The sequence below is a fragment of the Platichthys flesus genome, chromosome 8, assembly GCF_949316205.1.
Source record: "Platichthys flesus chromosome 8, fPlaFle2.1, whole genome shotgun sequence".
Classification (NCBI taxonomy): domain Eukaryota; kingdom Metazoa; phylum Chordata; class Actinopteri; order Pleuronectiformes; family Pleuronectidae; genus Platichthys; species Platichthys flesus.
Genome location: NC_084952.1, coordinates 21,012,791 through 21,033,294, shown reverse-complemented (window position 1 = coordinate 21,033,294; position 20,504 = coordinate 21,012,791). Strand labels below are relative to the sequence as shown.

Sequence of the window (20,504 nt, the reverse complement as noted above, 5' to 3'; positions counted from 1 at the left end):
TACTGTTTTATGTTTTTTTTTACCTCAAACTGCTTCCTGAGATGAGGTGGTTCTTAATCCACCTGAAAATAGGTTGGTATGCATTCACACTTTTGACAAGACAGCTATCCGATGTATCAAGTGAACAAGTATAAATGTGGTCGGACAAAGCACAGTAGCTTCACTGAGGTTCACCTCACTCAACCAGCCAAGTCAAACATCACAAATAAGGGGAAAATGTCCTGAGTCTGTGTGGACTGTGAGCCAGAGAGATGTGATTTCACTGTACCCTGCTCAGTTCAGACAGTGAAGTAAAAAAGACACTGCTGGACATACAGGTTCATGGTAGGCTGATTTCCATGAAGTGCAGAAATGATACAGCAGCTAGAGCTAAGAATCACAGATGGAACAAAAACATAAGACTGACGCTTGATGAGTCAAATAAAACGTGTGTTTCACTTCTTCACATCGTCTAACTTTCCTCTGTCTCGTCCCTTTGCTTTCTTTCTGTTTTATTTCATACGCTGTGGTTGCCAAGGTAACACACATTAATTAATTCGGCCATCGATTCAGTACTCTACTTATTACTGTTTACCTCTGTTTGTGTTACTTACTCTGCATCATGTGTTTGTGTGTGTGTGTTTGCGTGAAATAATGTGTGCTTGCAACCTTCGTCAACCTTTATTGGTGTCCACTTTCTTATTTGTTATCTTCTTTTTAGACTGTGCAAGAATGTTTGTTTGTTGGGGTGTTAGTGTTTGTGGGTGTTTGTGGGTGTGTGTGTGTGTGTGTGTTTCATTGTTTGCAAGAAATGCACATGTACAGTGTATGTAGAGGGATATCCACACACACATACTCTGCTCTCACACACCTGAGTTCATTATCTGTTCTCTGTGTTCGGAAAGTCAGCAGCAGCAGGAACCATGGTAACAAGTCGACTGTTGAGATTCACAGTCACTTCACACCAACGCATCATTAATGTCATTTAACTCGCCCCTCGCTGACACTCTTTATCTCCCCGTCTGTTTTCTTATTTAACCCCCCGCCCCCTCTTCGTCTCTCCCCCTTTTTCCTAACACCTCCACCTCCACCTTCTTTCTACTTTCACCTCCCACCATTCCTCCTCCTCCCGCACTTGGCTTCTCTTTCACCCATCTGTCTCACTCTATCTCTCCCCCTGAGTCAGGTTTCTTACCAGGGTTTTGCTGATGACTCACAATACCTGGTTCCTCCCCGAGTTGACTGTGTGTATGAGAGAGAGAGAGAGAGAGAGAGAGAGAGAGAGAGAGAGAGAGAGAGAGTATCCATCCCTGCATTCCAGGCTACATCTGCCTCCATGCAACACAGCTGCATTGATCATTAGTATTGGAGCCACAATGCAGGTTAATCACTGACATTTATACATTTATTTAACATTGTGCGTCAACTATCGAGTGCAACACTTCCTCTGCAACGCATGAAAAGACTGAGTTTCCATTCAGCACAGTCCGTGGAATCTCTTATTCACATGTTTTATGCATTGGACTGCAAAGCTCCTGCACTCCTCTGACTGAAGATATTCCACCTCTCCAAACATCAACTCTGTGTTACGACAATTCATGAATGGGTGAGACAGGAAACACAGACAGAAACTTGCTGGTGCTCAGAGGAAACATGTGATTCAAGTACTATAAGAGTAGTAATGGTCTGTATATGATATATCAATGAACTCAATTTCCTGAACACATTCTTGGTTGAAAGGCTACACTAAATACGCATTTTAACCCCAGCAAATATCAAATACAAAAAAATAGTGAATGCATTACCATCAGATTTCTTAACATGCTTAAGTTTAAGTCTTTACCGACATAACACATCCTCTACATGCTTCCATAGACGATGACAAAAGTTTATCTGATGAGAGAAAGAGAGATGACAAAAAGGGAGTAAAGGCAGTGGAGGATTGAAAAATGGACCAACACTGCCATCTCCTGCTGGCAAGCTGTACAGCATGTGTCGACCAGTGAGTGTCTCCTGTTTGTGTCCTTTGAGGATTCCCTGATGTTTTTGTCAGAGAGGTGAGCAGCGAGACAAGTGATTCCCTCGTGTACAACGTTGTCTTACAGTTAAGTTAGACAGTAGGTGTAGCTTCATATCCTTTAAGTTAAATAGTTAGAAAGTAAACATCATTTCATTACAAAATAAAGCTGCAAACTTCACATCAGGGGGTGGTGTAGATACTGTGCCGTTACCGTGGAAACACACGATTCACAAAGGAGCAGACTGTGTTGTGTGAATGGATGAAGGTGTTGCACATGGATTTTACTTCTTAAATAGTAATGATTTGTACAAGGAGAATACGATGCTCTGTAATAATTTAACTAGAATGGCAGTTGACAGATGTAAATATTTCAGAAAACAAATGTGGAGCTGACTGATGAGTTGTTTCTACCACATGTGAGCTTGCAACACAAACACCGGACTTAAAGAAACTGCTGTGCACTCACAGTGGTAATATAATAGTTATATGGAATGCAAGGAAATGTAAAATAAATCTTAGGTTATCGTGTCAGCGGGCTAACATTTGCTAATTCCTACTGCTGAGGCTGATGGGAATCTTACACCAGGTTTGTAGAATTTAGTTAAAAATCAAAGTTCTGTACGAACTAAACAATAATGTGAATCGGATGGAGTTTGATGAAAGAATTACTCTGCACCTGAGTGAACATTAATTTTCCAAACCAATGCACCACATGTCACGGCAATCCTGTATTTGTTATGATGTGCACATTATCACAACTTTTGATGAGGAGATAACAGAGGCAAAAGAGTCAGAGAGAGAACTGATATGTGGCTTTGAGGTAAACATCCAGACCCTAACCCTAACCCTAACCAATCATATTCCTCAAAAAGGATTCAAACATTTATCAGAGGTTGAATACAGCTTAGTGACTCATGGGTACAAGAAACATCTCCTACGCCAAACAGCAAGATTACCTATAACAGCTGATACAGAGCAGAACTTTGCTAGTTATTTAGATCGTGTCTTACTAAGTCTTGCCAGTCGTAGTACACTGACCGAAAGCTTATGGACATGCCCCAGACTTCCAAATATAAATACTACCAGTTTACATGTTTCTCTCATTTTAGCAACAATGGGCTGGTATTTGGTCAACTTGTCAAGGAAGGCTATGTCCGTATAGAGGTCATAGACACAGGCTACCTCAAGGACTACTACCTCCCTTTTAACCTTGTCCAAGAAAACAACATCAGGGGTGTTAGGGATGTTACAGAACACATCATCAGAACTGTTAAACCAATCTGGCATTATACGGGAGTGTTTGTACATTGACACATTTGGGGGGAATACTCCCTTAACAGTACTGCAAATGAGGTCGACATGGCGTGCAATATAGAGTCCCACACACACACACACACACACACACACACACACACACACACACACACACACACACACACACAGAGGAACACTGTCCTCTGTTAGAAGGTAGAGGTATATACAAAGCTGTTATGGGAGTCAATCAAGACATTTTGCCTAAATCCATCAAATTTGATCATGTTGTGATAGACCAGATGTGTGAGCAAAGTTATATAAGTCTGTAAGCATATTTAGAGCTTCAAATATTCGTTGAAAGACATAAAGTTCTCAACGTATACATTTAAACAACTTAACTTCCCTCCTGTCTTTGCCACGACGCCACAGTTTGAGACAAATCCAAATATCACAGCATTGAATAATTCAACTGTTCTGCATGCTCACAATCACAATCCACTTTACCTGGTGGTCAAAGCAGGTAACCTGGCATAAACCCAGATATTCCTGTAAGCTCCAGTGTAAATTTGCGCTAAATGGTTTCAGCTTATTTACTTAAAAATTGTTTGTGAAAGTGCACTTTCGTGATCAGGTCTCTGAGCCTGGAAACCAGACCAATCAGTGAGCTGATGTTAATTCACTGTCACAGATGGGTCTGGCCCCCCTCCCATTCAGACTGATTTCCATCTGTTCTCTGAAAGGTTGGGCCAATCACATTTACTGATTCAAATGGGGCCAGTTTAAGATATTTCCATGTGGCTGAAGCTGATGTGGAGAGATCTGTTGAATATGAATATACATTTTATAATTGCAATTAAGTCAAATTATCAAATTACAATCTTTAGCATTAACACAAAAAAACAGCACATAGTCCACAGGGATTGGGACCAAATGATCAAAAGGAGCCCAGCACTGATATTTGTCCAAGTTAATCCATCACCCCTCCATGTGTAAATGGTATCGGAGCGTAACAAGTCTCCAAATGTGTGTTTTGGTTCAGCCCTTGTTTTTTTCAGGCAAAAATGTCCTACTGTATGTTTCAGTCTTTATAATGCAGAATTTCTAGAGATGTCACTGACAAATCCACCTTTTTTCCACATGATTGATTTTCATGAATTAGGTGGAGATGATAAAGTTTCAGGAAAAATATAGAAATAACTGGAAAGTTTTTTCTCCAGGATCCATGAGAGTAGGCAAAAGTTTGAGTTGCAGGAAGGGAAATTGTAGCTGGAGATTAGAGCTGACGACCAGTGGCTGCAGGTCTCATAGAAGAACCCATCAGCAGCAGGAGTTGACTGATCAATATCACAACCGATCAGTCCCTGAAACAGTAGAGCTCAGTGTTTGTCTCAGACGCGACAGCGAGGCGAAGCGCACAGAAATCCATGGCTCGAATTCTTTGGCTGTGGTGCTCATTAGTGATTTCACATACAATATTTCTCTTGGTTAGTGACTGTGGTCAATACATTTAATAGTTCGATAAGCTCTATGACTTTTGTATTCTTAGAATATTCCTTAAAATAAGCAACCTGTATCAATATTTGAACAGAAAAAGTTTCATGATGTTGACAGCCTTTCTGACCTGCGTTAACCAGAGAAATTAAGCTGTAATTCTGCTTGTGAACACTAGATGGTAAAAGTGAGCAATTACTGCAGAAGTTGCAGGAGGATCCAAGTTAATCACACTGTTTGCTGAATAGTTGCCCTCATTGTTACTCGTAAATAATTTAGAAATGAGGAATCGACATGCTTTGTAAACATAGACCCTAAATAAGAAAATAAATGAACCTCTTCTGGGGAAACTGTTGTTCTTTTCGGTGACACCAGATGATTCAATTTAACTGATTTCTGTTTTATTAAGGTGAATTAGCAGCAAGGGAGGATTTATAATTTAATCATAAACAGAATGATTTTTGTTTCTTTTAGTATCTGAAGGACTGTAAGAGAAGCCTGAGTAGAGACTATTTGAGATGACTGTCGTGACTGCTTGTGGTCTTTAAACCAAAACAAGAGAAGTGTAGTGAAGACGTGGATACACTCTGTCCCACACTAGGGACAGAGTGTTTATGATGACAAATGGCATGCGGTTAGCAGTCGTCAAGGCAACCGACCAGCCATCCACTGAGGCCTCTGAGACAGGAAGTAAAGAGAGAACTGAAAACAGCAACTGAAACCGAAACAGCAGTTGGTGCTCTGGTTGAACTGAAAGAGCTGTACGTGTGAGTACGAGTGTGTGCATGTCTGTGTCTGCAACAAGGGAACATCTGCTGCTCTGACAAAAATATCTCACACACGCAGGAGGTATTTTCCACTTAGCACATATACCGCTTGATATTTTTGTGCAGATGTTTCAAGGACTAATTTGAACTATCTCAGGGCAGTGATGTGTTTTTTCCACAACACACAGACAACATGACCTCAACGTGGAGGACTTTGTTTTTACTGGACATTTTTATCTCAACACTAACAGAGAGGCCAGCTCTCCATGTCTCCCACATCCCATAAACCTGGACTCTGAACTTTATGAATGCACAAGATAAACCTCTAGCCACCACCTGCAATCTTTCAACAATGCATAAAACACATCAAACTCCTCTGAATAAATACAAAAAACGTCTTTATTCAGATTTACATCTTGATCCACATGTAGTTTTCATAATGTTTGCAGAATAAACAGTGATGACACATTGTGGGTCCAGTTTCTATTAGCTGGGCAGTTACCTGTGTTGCTTAACCTTGGGAGTTGAATGGCAATATTGTTTTTTATTATACGTTTAAAGTGCCGACAGTGAGACACACCTCAGTTTTAAAAGTAAAAGTAAGCAAGCTCATAAAGTGGAGGCAAGTAAGAAAGATCATACAACCTCATGACAAATAACAGTATCACTACCCACTTTTCCCTGCTTACTTTTGGCTGCAATGACGTCCCTTTAGCATAGATAGAAACAGAAATAGGCTCCAGGTTTAAGTGCACTTCAGTTGTTCCATGACAACTTCTTTCAAAAGTATTCATGGTCAGGCTTGTGACGGTAGAAGGATCTGAACATTCAATAATCAAAAAACGGCAACATTAATTAGAACACATCGATTTCAAGTCAGCTCATGCTTCAATTTTGAAATCACTACAATTTTAATTTAATTCACCACATTTGTGCTGGTGCAAAGGCCAAATATGAACTATACCATTTGCATGCAATGAAACAACAATTTTGGCTGTTTTACCAACTAGGTTTACATGGAGACCAATAAATCGACCTTAATCTGAATAAGATATTTATGATGTTTACACAATTTGCCAATAGATTACCCCATTCAGATTCCTGTGTGATTAACTGTTAATTGTTTATTAATAATATCATTATTATTCAGGTTAAGGTAATCATAGAATTGTCAACTATTGTCCTAATCAGAATATTGGTTTCTAAATAAACATAGTTAAAGAAAAGCATCTGATTTGGTCATAATGACATGGTTGTAAAAATACAGCACTCAAGGAGGCTGTGAGCCGAAGAACACAAATCACTGAAGAAGAGTGAGGAGCATTTCTAAGTACTATGAAGTGTCCATTATCTTTCAATGTGATTCATGTTAAATAAGAAAAAAAAACACACGTTGAAGAAACATTTGGAAAAAGCGACATCTATTCCACATCTGCTGTCAAGTAAACCCATACGCCTTAGATTGAATGAGAAACTTAAATAATTTCACCATGATGATAATGTGCGTCCAGTGTCAAAATCTACAGGGGTTTGGTTCACAAACATGGCAGCATCCTGTGTATCCTCAAGAGCTGGGGCTTGGCTGAACGCAGCCTGGGAATGATGAAATGCGCTTTAGCCTGCTAGCTGCTAACACACCAGTAGCTTTCTGATTCACTCAGTTCAGAACACAGGGAGAGATGACTCTCAGGAGATGGAATATGAACATTTCATAACCTACTTCTTCTTAGTTAGTTATATTTTGCCAAATAATACTGAGAACACCAAGCTTGCATCTTTACAGGTATGCGAGACAATCAAAGGAAAGAAGATCTTCCTTTGATGCTCACGTTTATCATTCTGTGCATACACTTCAATATAATGTCTTTCTTTGTGTTGAGATTTACAGATTGTGAAAATTTGTGCTTAACATGATGCTTGCACTGCGACAACTGAGCATCAGAATCGACTGAGGTTTAGGCTGTTAGCAGACTAAAGCATAGATCATTTGTATCCATCCACACATCTTCAATACCATCTCCCCAACACACACACACACACACGCACACACACCAGTGCTGTCCATAAGGTGCAGAAGCAGTTTGCAGGCATACATACATATGAGCTATGTACATTATTAACACCAGGAGGCAGGAGAGAGCGGAAGAAAGCCATTTTTCACAGTCTTGTTAGTCCGTCTGTCAGCATGTCTGTCGTTTATCTTGTCAGTTCATCTCTCCGTGTAGGCGGGCACGTTTACCTGAGGTTTCCAGACTTACAAGTTCACAGGCGCACCCACACACACACACACACACACACACACACACACACACACACACACACACACACACACACACACACATGCTTGCATGGGGCAATTCGGGGCATATCAATGATTGTCATGATTGTCAACAACATGCCTCTGAGTCTTCTTGTGACTTGCTGCTAGTGGAGCTGGTTTGCCGACAGAGACTTTAACTTCCTCATAACATTTGTTTTTTGGTTCCTCTGTTATCAACAGTTTGCTTCTAGGCTTACGTAATCTTTGTTCCATCCATGTGTCACAGTAAATCATTTTAGACAGTGTTTCCTGCTCAAGGTTCAACTCTTTTGAAATAGTAAGTAAATGGTCCTCTTCCCATTTATGGTGCAATAAAAAATTAAGACATAAAAGAGGACGTTTGTTCACACATAGACATTGAGACTGGGAAACTAAACAGTTTCATCAAAACATTTTGTTTTGTAACGGGTTGTAATACTTAACCGGCAAGTAATTTTAAATTAAATGTGGTACGATTAGGTTTCATATTCAAAATAAGTTTTAAATAAAATAACATCCACCTGTAATGAACCACTAGGGACTATTTGACATAGGAACTGAATGTTTGGATTGACTGGAGGCTCTTAACAGCTTAAAAAAATAAAACTGTTCATTAATATGAAAATCTAGTCACAGCTAGATTATGCATCTACAAAAGATATATTTTACACATAAAATCCATCTTAAGAAATTATGTAAAAGTGCTAAATCAACTCTTCACTAACCATGGTGTCCTAAAGTGTCGACAACAAGCAGCCAGATAAATGACCTTCCTGTGACACATGGATGACCAAGACTAAATATAATCCAGAAATGTGAACACACATCCCACATATACACTCTAGATTCACAATTGCCGGCGTGTACATTCCACGTGTTCATACATTTAACCTGGACATGGTTTGTTCACAAATCCTTGCAGACATGGGAACTTAATGAAATCTACCCAAACTGTCGCAGCCGTACAGATGCAGACAGTTTAAAAGACTTCAGTGTTCCCCAATTAGTGGGCAAGTCAAGCCCCGGAGAATATCATTAAAACTAGTCAGCAATTTTTCCAATCAAAAGGAAAACTCAGGGAACTATTGTCCCACACAGAAGCTACAATCAAAATCACAGATTTGGTAATTTGGCCTTTGAGGCACCACATGGCCCTGATGAAGAAAAACAACATTCTCTGTCATTCCTATGCTCTGACAACAGCTAGGATACCCCCCTTCTGGGGTCAGGAAGAGGTAGCGTCGGAGGTTTTCATTATGACACTTGCGCGCATCTCATGGGTGTGGCTGGTCCCCGGAGACGCAAGAGAGTTTTGACTGTAGGCCGACGTCCAGCCGTCTGTGTGGTAGCTGATGAGTGGGTCTGGGTCCCGCATGCTGGTGACCCTGAAGTTCGGCTTGTTGGCGCTGACAAAAGTGGCCATGCTGGGAAGAGAACAAGTGGGAACTCTGACGACTGATGTGCTGTAGTCCCGCCTCCAGACTGCACTGATACCCTTTTAAAAATAGGAGAGAACATAAAACTCCTTATAATACTCAACACAAAAGCTGGGCCTGAGACACATTGAAATTGTGTGAACTATCATTCAGCAAGCCCTTAAATTTCACCAACACACAGATGATACACAATTATATCTAATTTAAACCACATAATCTACACAATCTAAATACACTTAGGTGTTAATCATCTGTCAAGGACTAAATGGCAGAAAACTTCATTCGATTTAAAAAATGTATATGTGGCCACGAGAATCAAAACATTTGACACCTGTATTTTTGATCAAGATAAGATTAAATTATTATTTAATATTGTGCTGGATTACACTGAAAAATTAAACACCAAAACCTATTACCACTGATAAGTAGCAGTATTGGTTTGTGTGTAGATATGTACAGGCGTGTGTTCACTGTGGGTACAATGTACTACAAAAGATCAACCTTAGATCATTCTGTTAATATTTGACAGTCGCAGTTCCTGACAAGGTCCTGCCTTTTGTCAGCCTCGCAACATTACAGGAAGAAAATGAAAAAAACACTTGCCACACACTTGTCAAACACACACAGACACACACAGACACACACACAAACACACACACAGACACTGACACAGACACACACACAGACACACACACAGACTAACAGACAGACAGACAGACAGCAAGACACATACATCCTGTTTTACATTCAGGTTGAAACAGGTGAAAACCTGTTTCTCTAAAGATCAGATCAGGTAATCATTTTATCATCACTCTCACCTTTGTGTATTTGATTGTGTATGACGGGAGACTCACCTCTTTGGTATCTTCTGTGTCACTGTCTGTGTCACTACCTGCAGAAATGAACACAAATACTGAGTTGTAGTAATAAAACAGTACTCAGGAAATATATCAGAGACAAAGAGGGCAAGAGAAAGAGGAGGAATTCCAGCAATTCTTGACTTAAATTGGGAAACCATATAAACGTGGCTGGTACCTAGCATTGCACTTTTCTACTGTCGAAACAAAAAAGCCTGCACACTACATGTATAATTAATGTTAAAATCAGTTAAATAAACCTGCTTGACAAATAAACAAAAGAGAAGAAGAGAGAAGACAATGACAACAATTAGGTAAGAGATAAAAAAAAAACGATCAATTGTACAGAGAGGAAGGAGGGATGGAAAATATAAAAGAAACCTTAATCTGAACGAGTGGTTAGTGAAAAAGTTGGATACACCGATATTAGAGATAAACTAATGAATAAAAGATAAAAGATGTTTATGGGTCCATTTGAGCGGAAACATTTTATTTTCAAAATGTCAAACAATATAGGATTTTTTTAGTCTCCAGTGTAATTATTCCAAAGATAAATTAGTAAAAGCTTTACTCTTTATTATTTCAATATGGCAGAGTGCATTCTGCTGTCCCAACTTTCAGTTGAAACGCAGCTTCTAAGAGTCTGATTACAACACTCTTATCTGCCACAATAATTGCTGTTAACAGTGGTTACTTTTTTCCACACTCAGTTGGTTTGCCCACAATTTTCTGCGCTCCAGATAAGATCGGGTAACAGTGATTGAGAAGCCAGTTTATTTTAGTTGGATTGTGTAATAACAGGTGATGCAATGACGTCAGACTATCGGGTCACCAGCTGAACCACTTTTTTGCTATTTTTTTTTAAATAAAACCACTTGCCCACATCAAGTGCATTGATCTTGACAGCCAACTGAAGCTTAATGTAGAAAAATTACACTATTAACATAAATATGTGAACTTGATACTGCTGTGGTCAAAACGGTGGTTCAGAAAAAGCACAACAGTGTAACCTATTTATGCAATGCTGTTAATAAAATGTGGTGTGTGTTCGTGAATGTGTGCTTGTGTGTGGTCTCACCGCAGCATGAAGAAACAGGGGAGATTTGGAGTGGGTACGAGTGGGAGGAGCTAACCGTTTGCTCCTCATTCTCAGTGGTTACTTCAATTGTCTGACAGACGAATGGCAGCTGCTCGCTCGTGATCACATGGTCTTCAACTGAGCTGTGAATGGCTAAGAATGGTAACAAAGGTTGTGATATAATAAACTGAACATGCATGCACACTCTGAACCGACGCTGTAAATTATCTACTGATAAAATGACAACAACATAGAGAATCTATCCAATGCTTTAAGACAAAGAGTTGTGATATTTATTTCCACAACATCTATTTTGAGACAAGTTTATTTATTCTAATCTGACTGAGAGCACAACCTGTGCACTACAATCTTGGGGCTCATCAAGGCCTCATGTCAAACAGAGAAAAAAAGAGGTCTCTTCCAGTTTCTATAATTTTTCTAGACAGCTGAACACAGTTCAGACGAATGGTCTGACACAGAATCAAGTAGATACTTCGTGGAAGATTTATTTAACAAACAATATATATATTCAAAACAACCCCAGACATTTCACTTCAATAACCTACATGCCAGTTTTTGGACTTTGTTCATTCACCACTGTAACTACTCTGCTGTGGATATACGGAAAGATCCCTGTGCAATTAATGGCATTTTTTTCTTAATTGATTTTGTGGCAACTTGAAATTGGAATTTTTGTGTGTATTTTTATTTCATTGAATGAAACTTTTTTAATGCAATTCTAATCTAATTAATGCAACTTTGGTTTCTGATGTATTGCACTTTGAAGTGTCCCTGTGTTTGAAAGGAACAATGCAAATTAGAATTTGTTTTGCTTCGTCTTGTCTTTCACCATGACAAACACATCCAGGTAGGGCTACTCGATTATGGAAAAATCACGATTATTTTGGCCAATATCGACATCACGATTATTAATATGAGCCCTTATTCTGAAGTCTATGCTTTATTCTTTAAATGACTGCAACCGGAAGTACCAGTCACTTCCGGTTCCGGTAAATGTCCCCATCTGCCCCCCCCCATTACAAGCACACAGACAAGAGAGAGAAAGAGAGGGGTGGGGGGAGCTATGAGGACTATCACCCTGCCAGCGGCATTGTATGTTTGTATGTATATTTTGGGGCGGTGTGGCCTAGGTGGTAGAGCGGGCGTTCTCCAACACGAAGGTTGCCGGTTCAAACCCTGCTCTTCCCCATCTTCATGCCGAAGTGTCCTTGGCAAGATACTGAACCCCTAAATGGCCCCTCATAAATGCTGAGTGTACTAAAAATGTAAGTCGCTTTGGACAACATGTAATGTAAATGTCCAAGTGAGAGCCTCCGGATCTTCTGTGTACTTTCTCCACCTGGCCCAAAGTATAAAAATTCACTACGAGCAGGTGTGTGTGAGGGGGTTGATGGAGCTTCAATAACATAGCAGATGCAAACTCCAAATAAAAAAATTGAAAACAATCTCTCTGGGTAAAAAGCAGAGACGTACACATAGAAAACCCAGAGGAAGATGTCAAGAGAGTTTATGGTGAAAAGAGCCAACGCATATGTCGATGTGATGTAAACAAAATCATGTGATCTCCACTTCTTGCCACTGGCTGCACCATCGCTCACATGAATCCTGCATATTACATGGTGCTGTTGTTAATGCATCTGAGCAGAGAACCTTCCGCTACATTGTGCAAGTGTGAAAAGAAAACGGACACAATTCCCTGATGAGTCTCTATAGGAACTGGCTATAGTAATCATAGTAAAAAAAAAAAAAAAGACACTGGTGTCGTACCTGAGGCACTGTCCATCACCGTTGACTCTATGGGTTCGTGCTTGACCTCTTCCTGTTTGGAATAGTCGATAGGTCCAGCAAGAGCTTGGAGAGGAGTTCTTACTGGAAACGGAGACGGTACCTGAGGGTGAGAAGAACAAAACTACTGTAAAAGGTTGATTATGGAAGACTGATTTGGTCAAAAGTACCATAACGTACCACTGTTTGTGAAAAAGGGTAAATTAAATTAGAGGCTGACCGATTTATTGGCGGGCTGATACTAACACAGATATAACTGTGTTTATATTGATGATACAGAATAAACAATGCAGATCAGATGTACGTTAATGTTTTAAATATTTTTTTATAGATTTATTGTCCAAGAAGTGTTTTTACACCCTTTTATCAGTGTGGGCATTGGCCTCCAAAACATCCCGAATGGGATGCTCCATATCAAAGTCATCAATCTGCCATCAACAACTGTAACAACACTTAAAAACTTAAATAAAAACGTGTTACTCACACTTCTACACAAACAAAGAGGCTCAATCAATGTTTACATGTCCATTTAACTATAATATACTCTGTATTGTTAATCTTATTCATTCATTACATTTTAACTGTGATGGTGAGTGAGTCCAATAAGGCAATTCAGTAGCTTGACATGAATATCTATAAAACTATAAACATAACAACAAATAAAATTTAGTACCAAGTAAGACCTGGATACAAGCCGTTATCCAAAGCATTTCATAAATTAAACTGACCAACAATACAACACCAACCGAATATCATCAAAGCATTCATGCTCATTACTCTGCACATCATAAGTCCATGCAATACGTTTATTGATATTCAATACTCTGAGCCGTTTGAGAGGTTGTGGTTGGAAGTTAGCATTTCTGTCACCAATTTTTGAATGGGCATGAATATTTATGTTCTTTTGATAAGTTATGTAAAAAATGATGTTCTTCAAAGTAAAATACAGTATAAGTATAGTTAAACAATGATTTTAGATTATATTTTTAATTTGATATATGTTCTCTATTACTCTCTGTTAATTTGATAATTTTATTATATTAAATGCAACTAGTAGCTATTGGTTTTACTTTGAATTGCTTAAACATGTGCATTGCAGAGAAACAGAGGCAGATGGAGAAGGAGCACTCTCTGCCAAAACTCTGTGTGATGTGGGAACCTGAGCCGGAGATGATTGTTCACGTTAGATACTGAGGCAATCCGCCACCTCTGCTACGACTTTCACAAATCTTTTGATTTGTTTTGATACAAAAGCAACATTTCTGGGTAAATTAAATATTCCCATGATGCCTAATGTCACCAGACCAGTTCCCGCAAGTTACAGTTAAATTGCAAAGACTGGGTGTCATTTAGATAAAAGCTGCCTTATTCTGCAAGTGTTGTTGTTTTCATGGGTGAGGAGGGAATTTGTCAGTTTATCTACCTCTTTATTTTCCTTGGGCCTCCCCTCTTTGTCGGACTTCTTCTTTCCTAAATAGACAAACACACAGAAAGATATAGATTATAAAGATCGTTTTTAAAAACCCAAATTTACAACTGGTCTTGAATGACTTTAACCAGTCAATATGAAATTAATAGTAAGTACATTTTAAGAGAGAATGGTAACTTCAACCAAACCTGGTTGAAGAAGCAGCACTCACCTTTCTTCATACTTCTCTCTGTGGAGGAGAGCATCTTATAAACTCTGAAGGCGTTAGTTCCCTTCTTGATGCTTTTATCCTTCACTTCCTCGATGTCTGGCAGACTGTTCATGGCACAGCGGAAATTAGCCTTCCACGTCTTTGGGTCCGGACGGTCTATGCCTGGCTGGAATTTACCTGAGCACAAACACAAACAGGATTATTCTGATTATTGTTATTACAGAGATGCCTTTTTGTCACAGTTGGCTAATATCATGTAGAGGACATTGCCACTTTTCAGGCAGTTTTACATGAATCCATGATACCAGTATGTATGCTACATTATGGGAACCAGTTTTAAATAATTAAGTTAAAAGCATTACTTCTAATTTCTTAATTGCACGATCAATTCAGTCATTGGTCATCAAACTAAATGGGTGCTCATTACAAATACTTTATGAAGAGGAATTAAAATAAATTATTCCATCATTGTGCTAATTTCCATTCAAAAATATGAATTAATAATTTCTCTATTCATTCCGATCTTTTTGAATCTTTCTTTGAACACAGGGACATCCTTCTGACAAGAATTGATCTAAGTTTCAACATATTATATTTGTTCTCCTGACATGATAAGGATGTGAGTGAATTCCTGTTCTTAAAGAAACCCTGTGCGCTTCCTTACAAAGACCCAGAACTTGAAAGTCCTGTGGTCTAATTGAATGGAACAATCCATGACAACGTGATTTCTTACTTGAAAACAGGATGCGAATCGAGCGTTTCTGTCATTTGAAACCGAACTGGTGCAGTGGACATGAAAATAAAAGCCACTAAAATGCAGAAGCAGTGAGTCTTTAGGTAAATCTTTGTATTACCAGTGTGTACGGCCCATTTCATGAACAGCGGTGCATCTTTCTCTAGGTCCCAGCCATGGCGCGCAGCATGCATCCACGGGATCTGGAAGATTCTCTTTTCCTGAAAAAATTTACAAATGCTCAGGTCATGATTCAGTTTTTCCTGCTAGAAACATTTTTGCATGGTGAATCGCAACACCAAAATCTTTACTGCAGAGCTTAATAATCGCACATTAGCCCAAAAATTGATGAAGTGCAACTACAACAACTCCTTGGTTGCACCAGTGTGCCAAACAGTTAGCTGGTGAGATGTGTCGCTTCTCTCATCTCCTCCCTTTCAGTCTGAGAGCAGAGTTTAATCTCACACACCGAGGCCCCGGGCTGACCCGCCCCCACTCGCACACACACACACACACACAGACAGACAGACAGACAGTGTGACAATGAAGCGGCGATAAGGAGAGAACATTAATGTGGTGGAGGAGTTTGTCTAATTAGTTGAAAACAGTGGCAACAAAAAGTGTGATAACAGGGTTTCAACTATGGACCACTGATGTAAAATGATTAGCGCCACTGATTCCGGATCTGAAAAGAAGCCGCGGTTGGTTTGTACCGTGTCGGAGTCTCTGGGTGTCCTACCTCCCCACTCCTGCTGCCATTTAGTTCTTTACAAACAGTTCTAAGAGTTATTATTAACATATCTTATTATTAAGTTCTTAAGATCTCAAACATTCATATACCATGAATACAAATTTCAAACTAACAATTCAGTAGCACTTAAATGGCACTTACGCGTAGCTCTTTGTAGTTTTGCTTTTTTTTAAGGAATTTTACTTTCTTGATTCTTGTTGTTCTGGGTTTGTACCCTCATGGTTGAATGCATTTATTGTAAGTCGCTTTAGATAAAAGTGTCAGCTAAATGAAATGTAATTTAATGTAATTCAAATACCAGACTCTATATTCTTAAACATTTGTATTACATTGCTCTTTGAAAGGTTGTTCTTGCATGATTATGCTATAATATCAATATATCATTGGTAAAAATGCTTTCACAATGATGACAATAATATAATTTATCGCATCATTTCTGGAACAATATATTGTCCAACAAAATGCGTTATTGTGACTGGCCTACCTTAATATTTTTAATAATCCCCCAAGTGAGACGTTTCCTTGCACAGTTTACAGCCTAAGTTCTCTGAGAATTCCTTTCATATACAAGCAAAATTGGTATTACATACAATAAAATACCATTGACTGAATCGCTGTGTATATAAACAACATAAAACACATTCCCCCCACGCCAAACCCTCTTGATCCAGAGTAAACACCGGGATTTTTAGTGTGTGTGTGTGTTTGTGTGTGTTTTCACGTGAGTGCTCATTTACCTTATTAACCCATTTCAGTCCGGGTATCTGACATGAGTTTATTTGTTCCTCCAGCCACGGTCGCATCCTCATCCTCTCTACTGGCATTGTGGCCTGTGAACACACAAACATTTATTTATGATTACTGTATAATTATAATTGCTTTACAACAATAATAAATAGCAGCATATGCATGAATGATGACTACAGTAAGGCTTAAATAAAAATCATATTTGAAGATTCCACAGAGTTTATTGTTACAATAACAAAAAATGGGTGGGTAACAGAGCAGATATCAAAACTTAAAGTCACATGTCCTCCACTGTGAGAAGAAGCGACCTCTTGAGGTTACAAACAGGCTTTGAGAGCACAGCAAAGTGTTGAACGCCTCTCGTCTGTGGTTGTAAAGATAGAAATCCTGCTCAGGTCCACTTCTTAATTTTCATCTCATAAAATACCGCTTTAAAAATGTAATTGTGTAATCACGTCTGTATCTGCAGACATTTAGCCCACTCCGATCATATTATCTGTATATGATAAACCTTTTAAATTAAATACTTTAGATGACAGAAGAGCGAGAACCAAAAGAAGATAACGAATACATCAGGCTCGTTGGAAAAAACAAACTTCACCCATACCAACCCCACCCACACTGAGGCGGGTGAAGTTGGCAGTGCGCCGACGCAGTGCCTGCTGACATGAGGACTGAGCTCCCTAACAGGTCAAACAGGGTGACAATATATCATCCCTTTTTAATAAGGGCAGGGTTGAAACTTCCAGTTGCTTGGTACACCCAGTCTGACTAGAAAACACTGTCTTTACTGGCCAACATTGGATTTAATATTTGTATGATGGAATTACAGAACACATTATGTATTAATTTTAAGGTTGAAATTAATCAAAAGCTAAGTTAATCAACTGCACTGTCCCTGTCAAGTAAAATGCAATTTTAATTTTTGATTTTTAAATTTACCGTATTCTGGTGTTGTTTATTAAAGCCAAAGTGATATTGACAGACATTTAATATCTTTAAAAAACATTTAAACTACACCTGGGGAATATATATCTTAGTTATTCTGTGTTCACATGTTGCATGTTATTTTGCCTGTTGTTTCTGATGTGTTGTATTATTGCTTTTATTTGTCTTCATTTATAAAAGGTTTTTGAAAAGGTGCTGTATAAACAAAGGTATTAGTATTATTGCTATTATTGGATTCAAAAAAGTAATTAAATTACAATAGACCTTTAAGGGTTAATAACTAGTTCAGACAGCTGCTAAATGTATATTACACTTAAAAAATTAAAAAGCTGTTTTTAAGGGTAAAACTGTAGTACTTTAGTACCACTCTAATGGTAGTTTTGGACCTAACAAATAACCTTGCTAACGATCAACAACTCGGAGAAAAGCGTTTTATTTCCTCAATGTGTAAAAATCACGCATTTCTGAGCTGCAGAGCAGAATCAGACACACACGAATGAGTTCAAACAGTAGTTTGGTTCCCAGCAGGCGAATAGAGCTACAGCTGGAACATCAACACAAGCTGACAGCAGTAGTTGTTGTAGCGTACGATCCTGGTTCTCCCGGCGTCTCCTCCACTTGTTAGTCAATGTTAGTAACACGTTTAGTTTGCGTTAAAGAAGGATGCAGTCAAAGTTAACCCGCCCCGTGTTGTCGTGCTGGTCCCAAAAAGAAACAACAACCGAGGCAAAAGTGAAAATAAACTCTAGTACCGAGTCAACAGAACTAGTCGCACTTTCACTTGCACACCCAGAGCGAGAGGGAGCCGTCATGTCCGCGACAGAACGGCGTGAATATGCGGAAATGAGACGGTACCTGTTCGCTGAGGACGGCCTGTAGCTCCGGGCTCCCGCTGACACACCGACGATACCAGCCCGAGTCACACGGCTTAACTTCTCTCCCGGACTTACACACAAAGTGCGAAACAAAAGTGTGTCCGTGGCTCTTTTCTGTTTCTCAGCGGAGAGCGAAAGCAAAACAGCGGCCGTTGAGGGGAAGTGGGGGCTCGCGCTGGAAATCCCCCTCCTGCTCTCGAGCGCCGTCGCGGAAGTGTCTGCGGCCGCGTGCGCGCTTCAGAGGAGAAGCTGAAATGCGGCGAGGAATCACTCCGCTCTTCTTTCCTGTGACTACGAAAACAAACCGAAACCGTTTCGCTATGTCTTATTTCATTTATAGGGTTATTTATGCGTGCACATGATTTTACTGTAGTAATACAAAGCATAAATAAGTGAGTAAGGCTTCGTATATATATTTATATATATATATATATATATATTATTATAATAAAATAATTTAGATAATCTTTTTAGATCTTTTTTTTATATTTTGTAGCTAAACTGGCAGTAATGAAAATAATTATTTCCCTTAGCAAACCAAAGTAAATAACCCCTGACCAAAGTAAAGGGATAGTTCACCCAAAAATGAAAATTCACTCATTATCTACTTACTACTATGCTCTCGCCCAAGGGGCACATGACGACCTTGGCAATACTCAGCAGTATCTGCAGCTATGCAGAATGCTACCAGAACTAGCTTTGCTACCGCGCACCCTTGGCCAAGAGCTTGTCAACACATCAGTGGATATCTTGGCTAAAAACATGGCGTAACTGAATGATGAATTTTAGGTAAACAATCCCTTTCGGTTTTATCTTTGATATTATACATAGTTGTTACTATATATATATTACAGCAAGTGTCAAATGAGAACCTTCATTTTAACTTTAGCCAGCAAAAACCCTACATTATTATTACTATTAGCATTATTATTATTATTATACATTTATTTCTAAAGCACATTTCGAAACAGCTGTTTCAAAGTGCCTCACACAGAGGACAAATAAAAACAAGCAAAGAAAACCCCAAGAAGCAAATTGATACAATGTCATTTCAAATCAGAGGCAGCAAACTATATTTACAAAATCAAAAATCAGAGAAAGCAGATAAAATAATACAACATCAATGCACCTATCGTCCGTCTCAAACCAAGCTAATCCTATACTTAACTAAACTAAACTAATAATAGCCATAGCAAAAAAGAGTTTTCATGTGTAGTCCCAGGACATATGTTATACTATCACCCTAAAAATAACATGAAATCCAAACTAAATGACCTTGTAAGATTTTATAGCCTCTACATTATATGGCCAGTGCAGGAGCAGTTGGACTTAAGGCCTAAATATCCCATTGAGATTGTTCAGCTGACCATATGGGTGTTAAGTGGACTCAAGTTTTTCTGTTTTAATATTTATTTTATAGTTTGCATCTTTTAAAATAATCATGTTGGTAATTTTGTGATTTATAACCTATGAAAAGTTGCTGCTGTGGCACTTCTCACCACTAAATGTGTGTGTGGAGAGACTGCACCACACTTACTCACAAGAAGTGTGAACTACGTGTTCTGCAGAAAACACAGAGGATCTTTGGGCTGGATTTCATTTTCACTTCCTCTTCCCTCTGCAACCCCCCCTGGCCCCCCCGCCTGTCCGGCCTCTTTCTGCGCAGCTGATGCTGGAAACGAAACCAGAAACTTAAGCTACCAGCGTGCGTGTGAGTGTGCGTCAGTGTGTGTGTTCTTGTACTTCTATCTTTGTGAGTACCATTTTAGGCATACAGACCCTACAGACTGAGCACATTTTCGAGGGTTAAGCCTTGGTTTTAG

The 20,504-nt window shown here is 39.1% G+C and overlaps 1 protein-coding gene across 1 annotated transcript; it reads right to left on the bottom strand.

Annotated features, from left to right (window-relative positions):
- Positions 1–5,892: 5,892 nt before the first annotated feature.
- irf2b (interferon regulatory factor 2b) lies at positions 5,893–18,892 on the bottom strand. Its single transcript, XM_062393622.1, has 9 exons — positions 18,662–18,892; positions 16,849–16,941; positions 15,482–15,581; positions 14,628–14,804; positions 14,411–14,457; positions 12,970–13,090; positions 11,182–11,334; positions 10,101–10,138; positions 5,893–9,305 (listed from the first exon to the last, which is right to left on the bottom strand). The coding sequence occupies exons 2-9, from the start codon at positions 16,933–16,935 to the stop codon at positions 9,036–9,038; spliced, it is 993 nt and encodes a 330-aa protein (XP_062249606.1). The 5' UTR covers positions 16,936–16,941; positions 18,662–18,892; the 3' UTR covers positions 5,893–9,035.
- Positions 18,893–20,504: the final 1,612 nt, after the last annotated feature.

What these genes read in the sequence shown, in the direction of transcription:
- irf2b (XM_062393622.1), bottom strand. Translation starts at nt 16,935, where the DNA reads ATGCCAGTAGAGAGGATGAGGATGCGACCGTGGCTGGAGGAACAAATA. An exon ending in GAAATGGGCCGTACACACTG is followed by an intron (nt 14,805 to 15,481) that starts GTAATACAAAGA and finishes GTTTGTGCTCAG; the next exon opens with GTAAATTCCAGCCAGGCATA. An exon ending in GGCCCAAGGAAAATAAAGAG is followed by an intron (nt 13,091 to 14,410) that starts GTAGATAAACTG and finishes TCTCACCCTCAG; the next exon opens with GTACCGTCTCCGTTTCCAGT.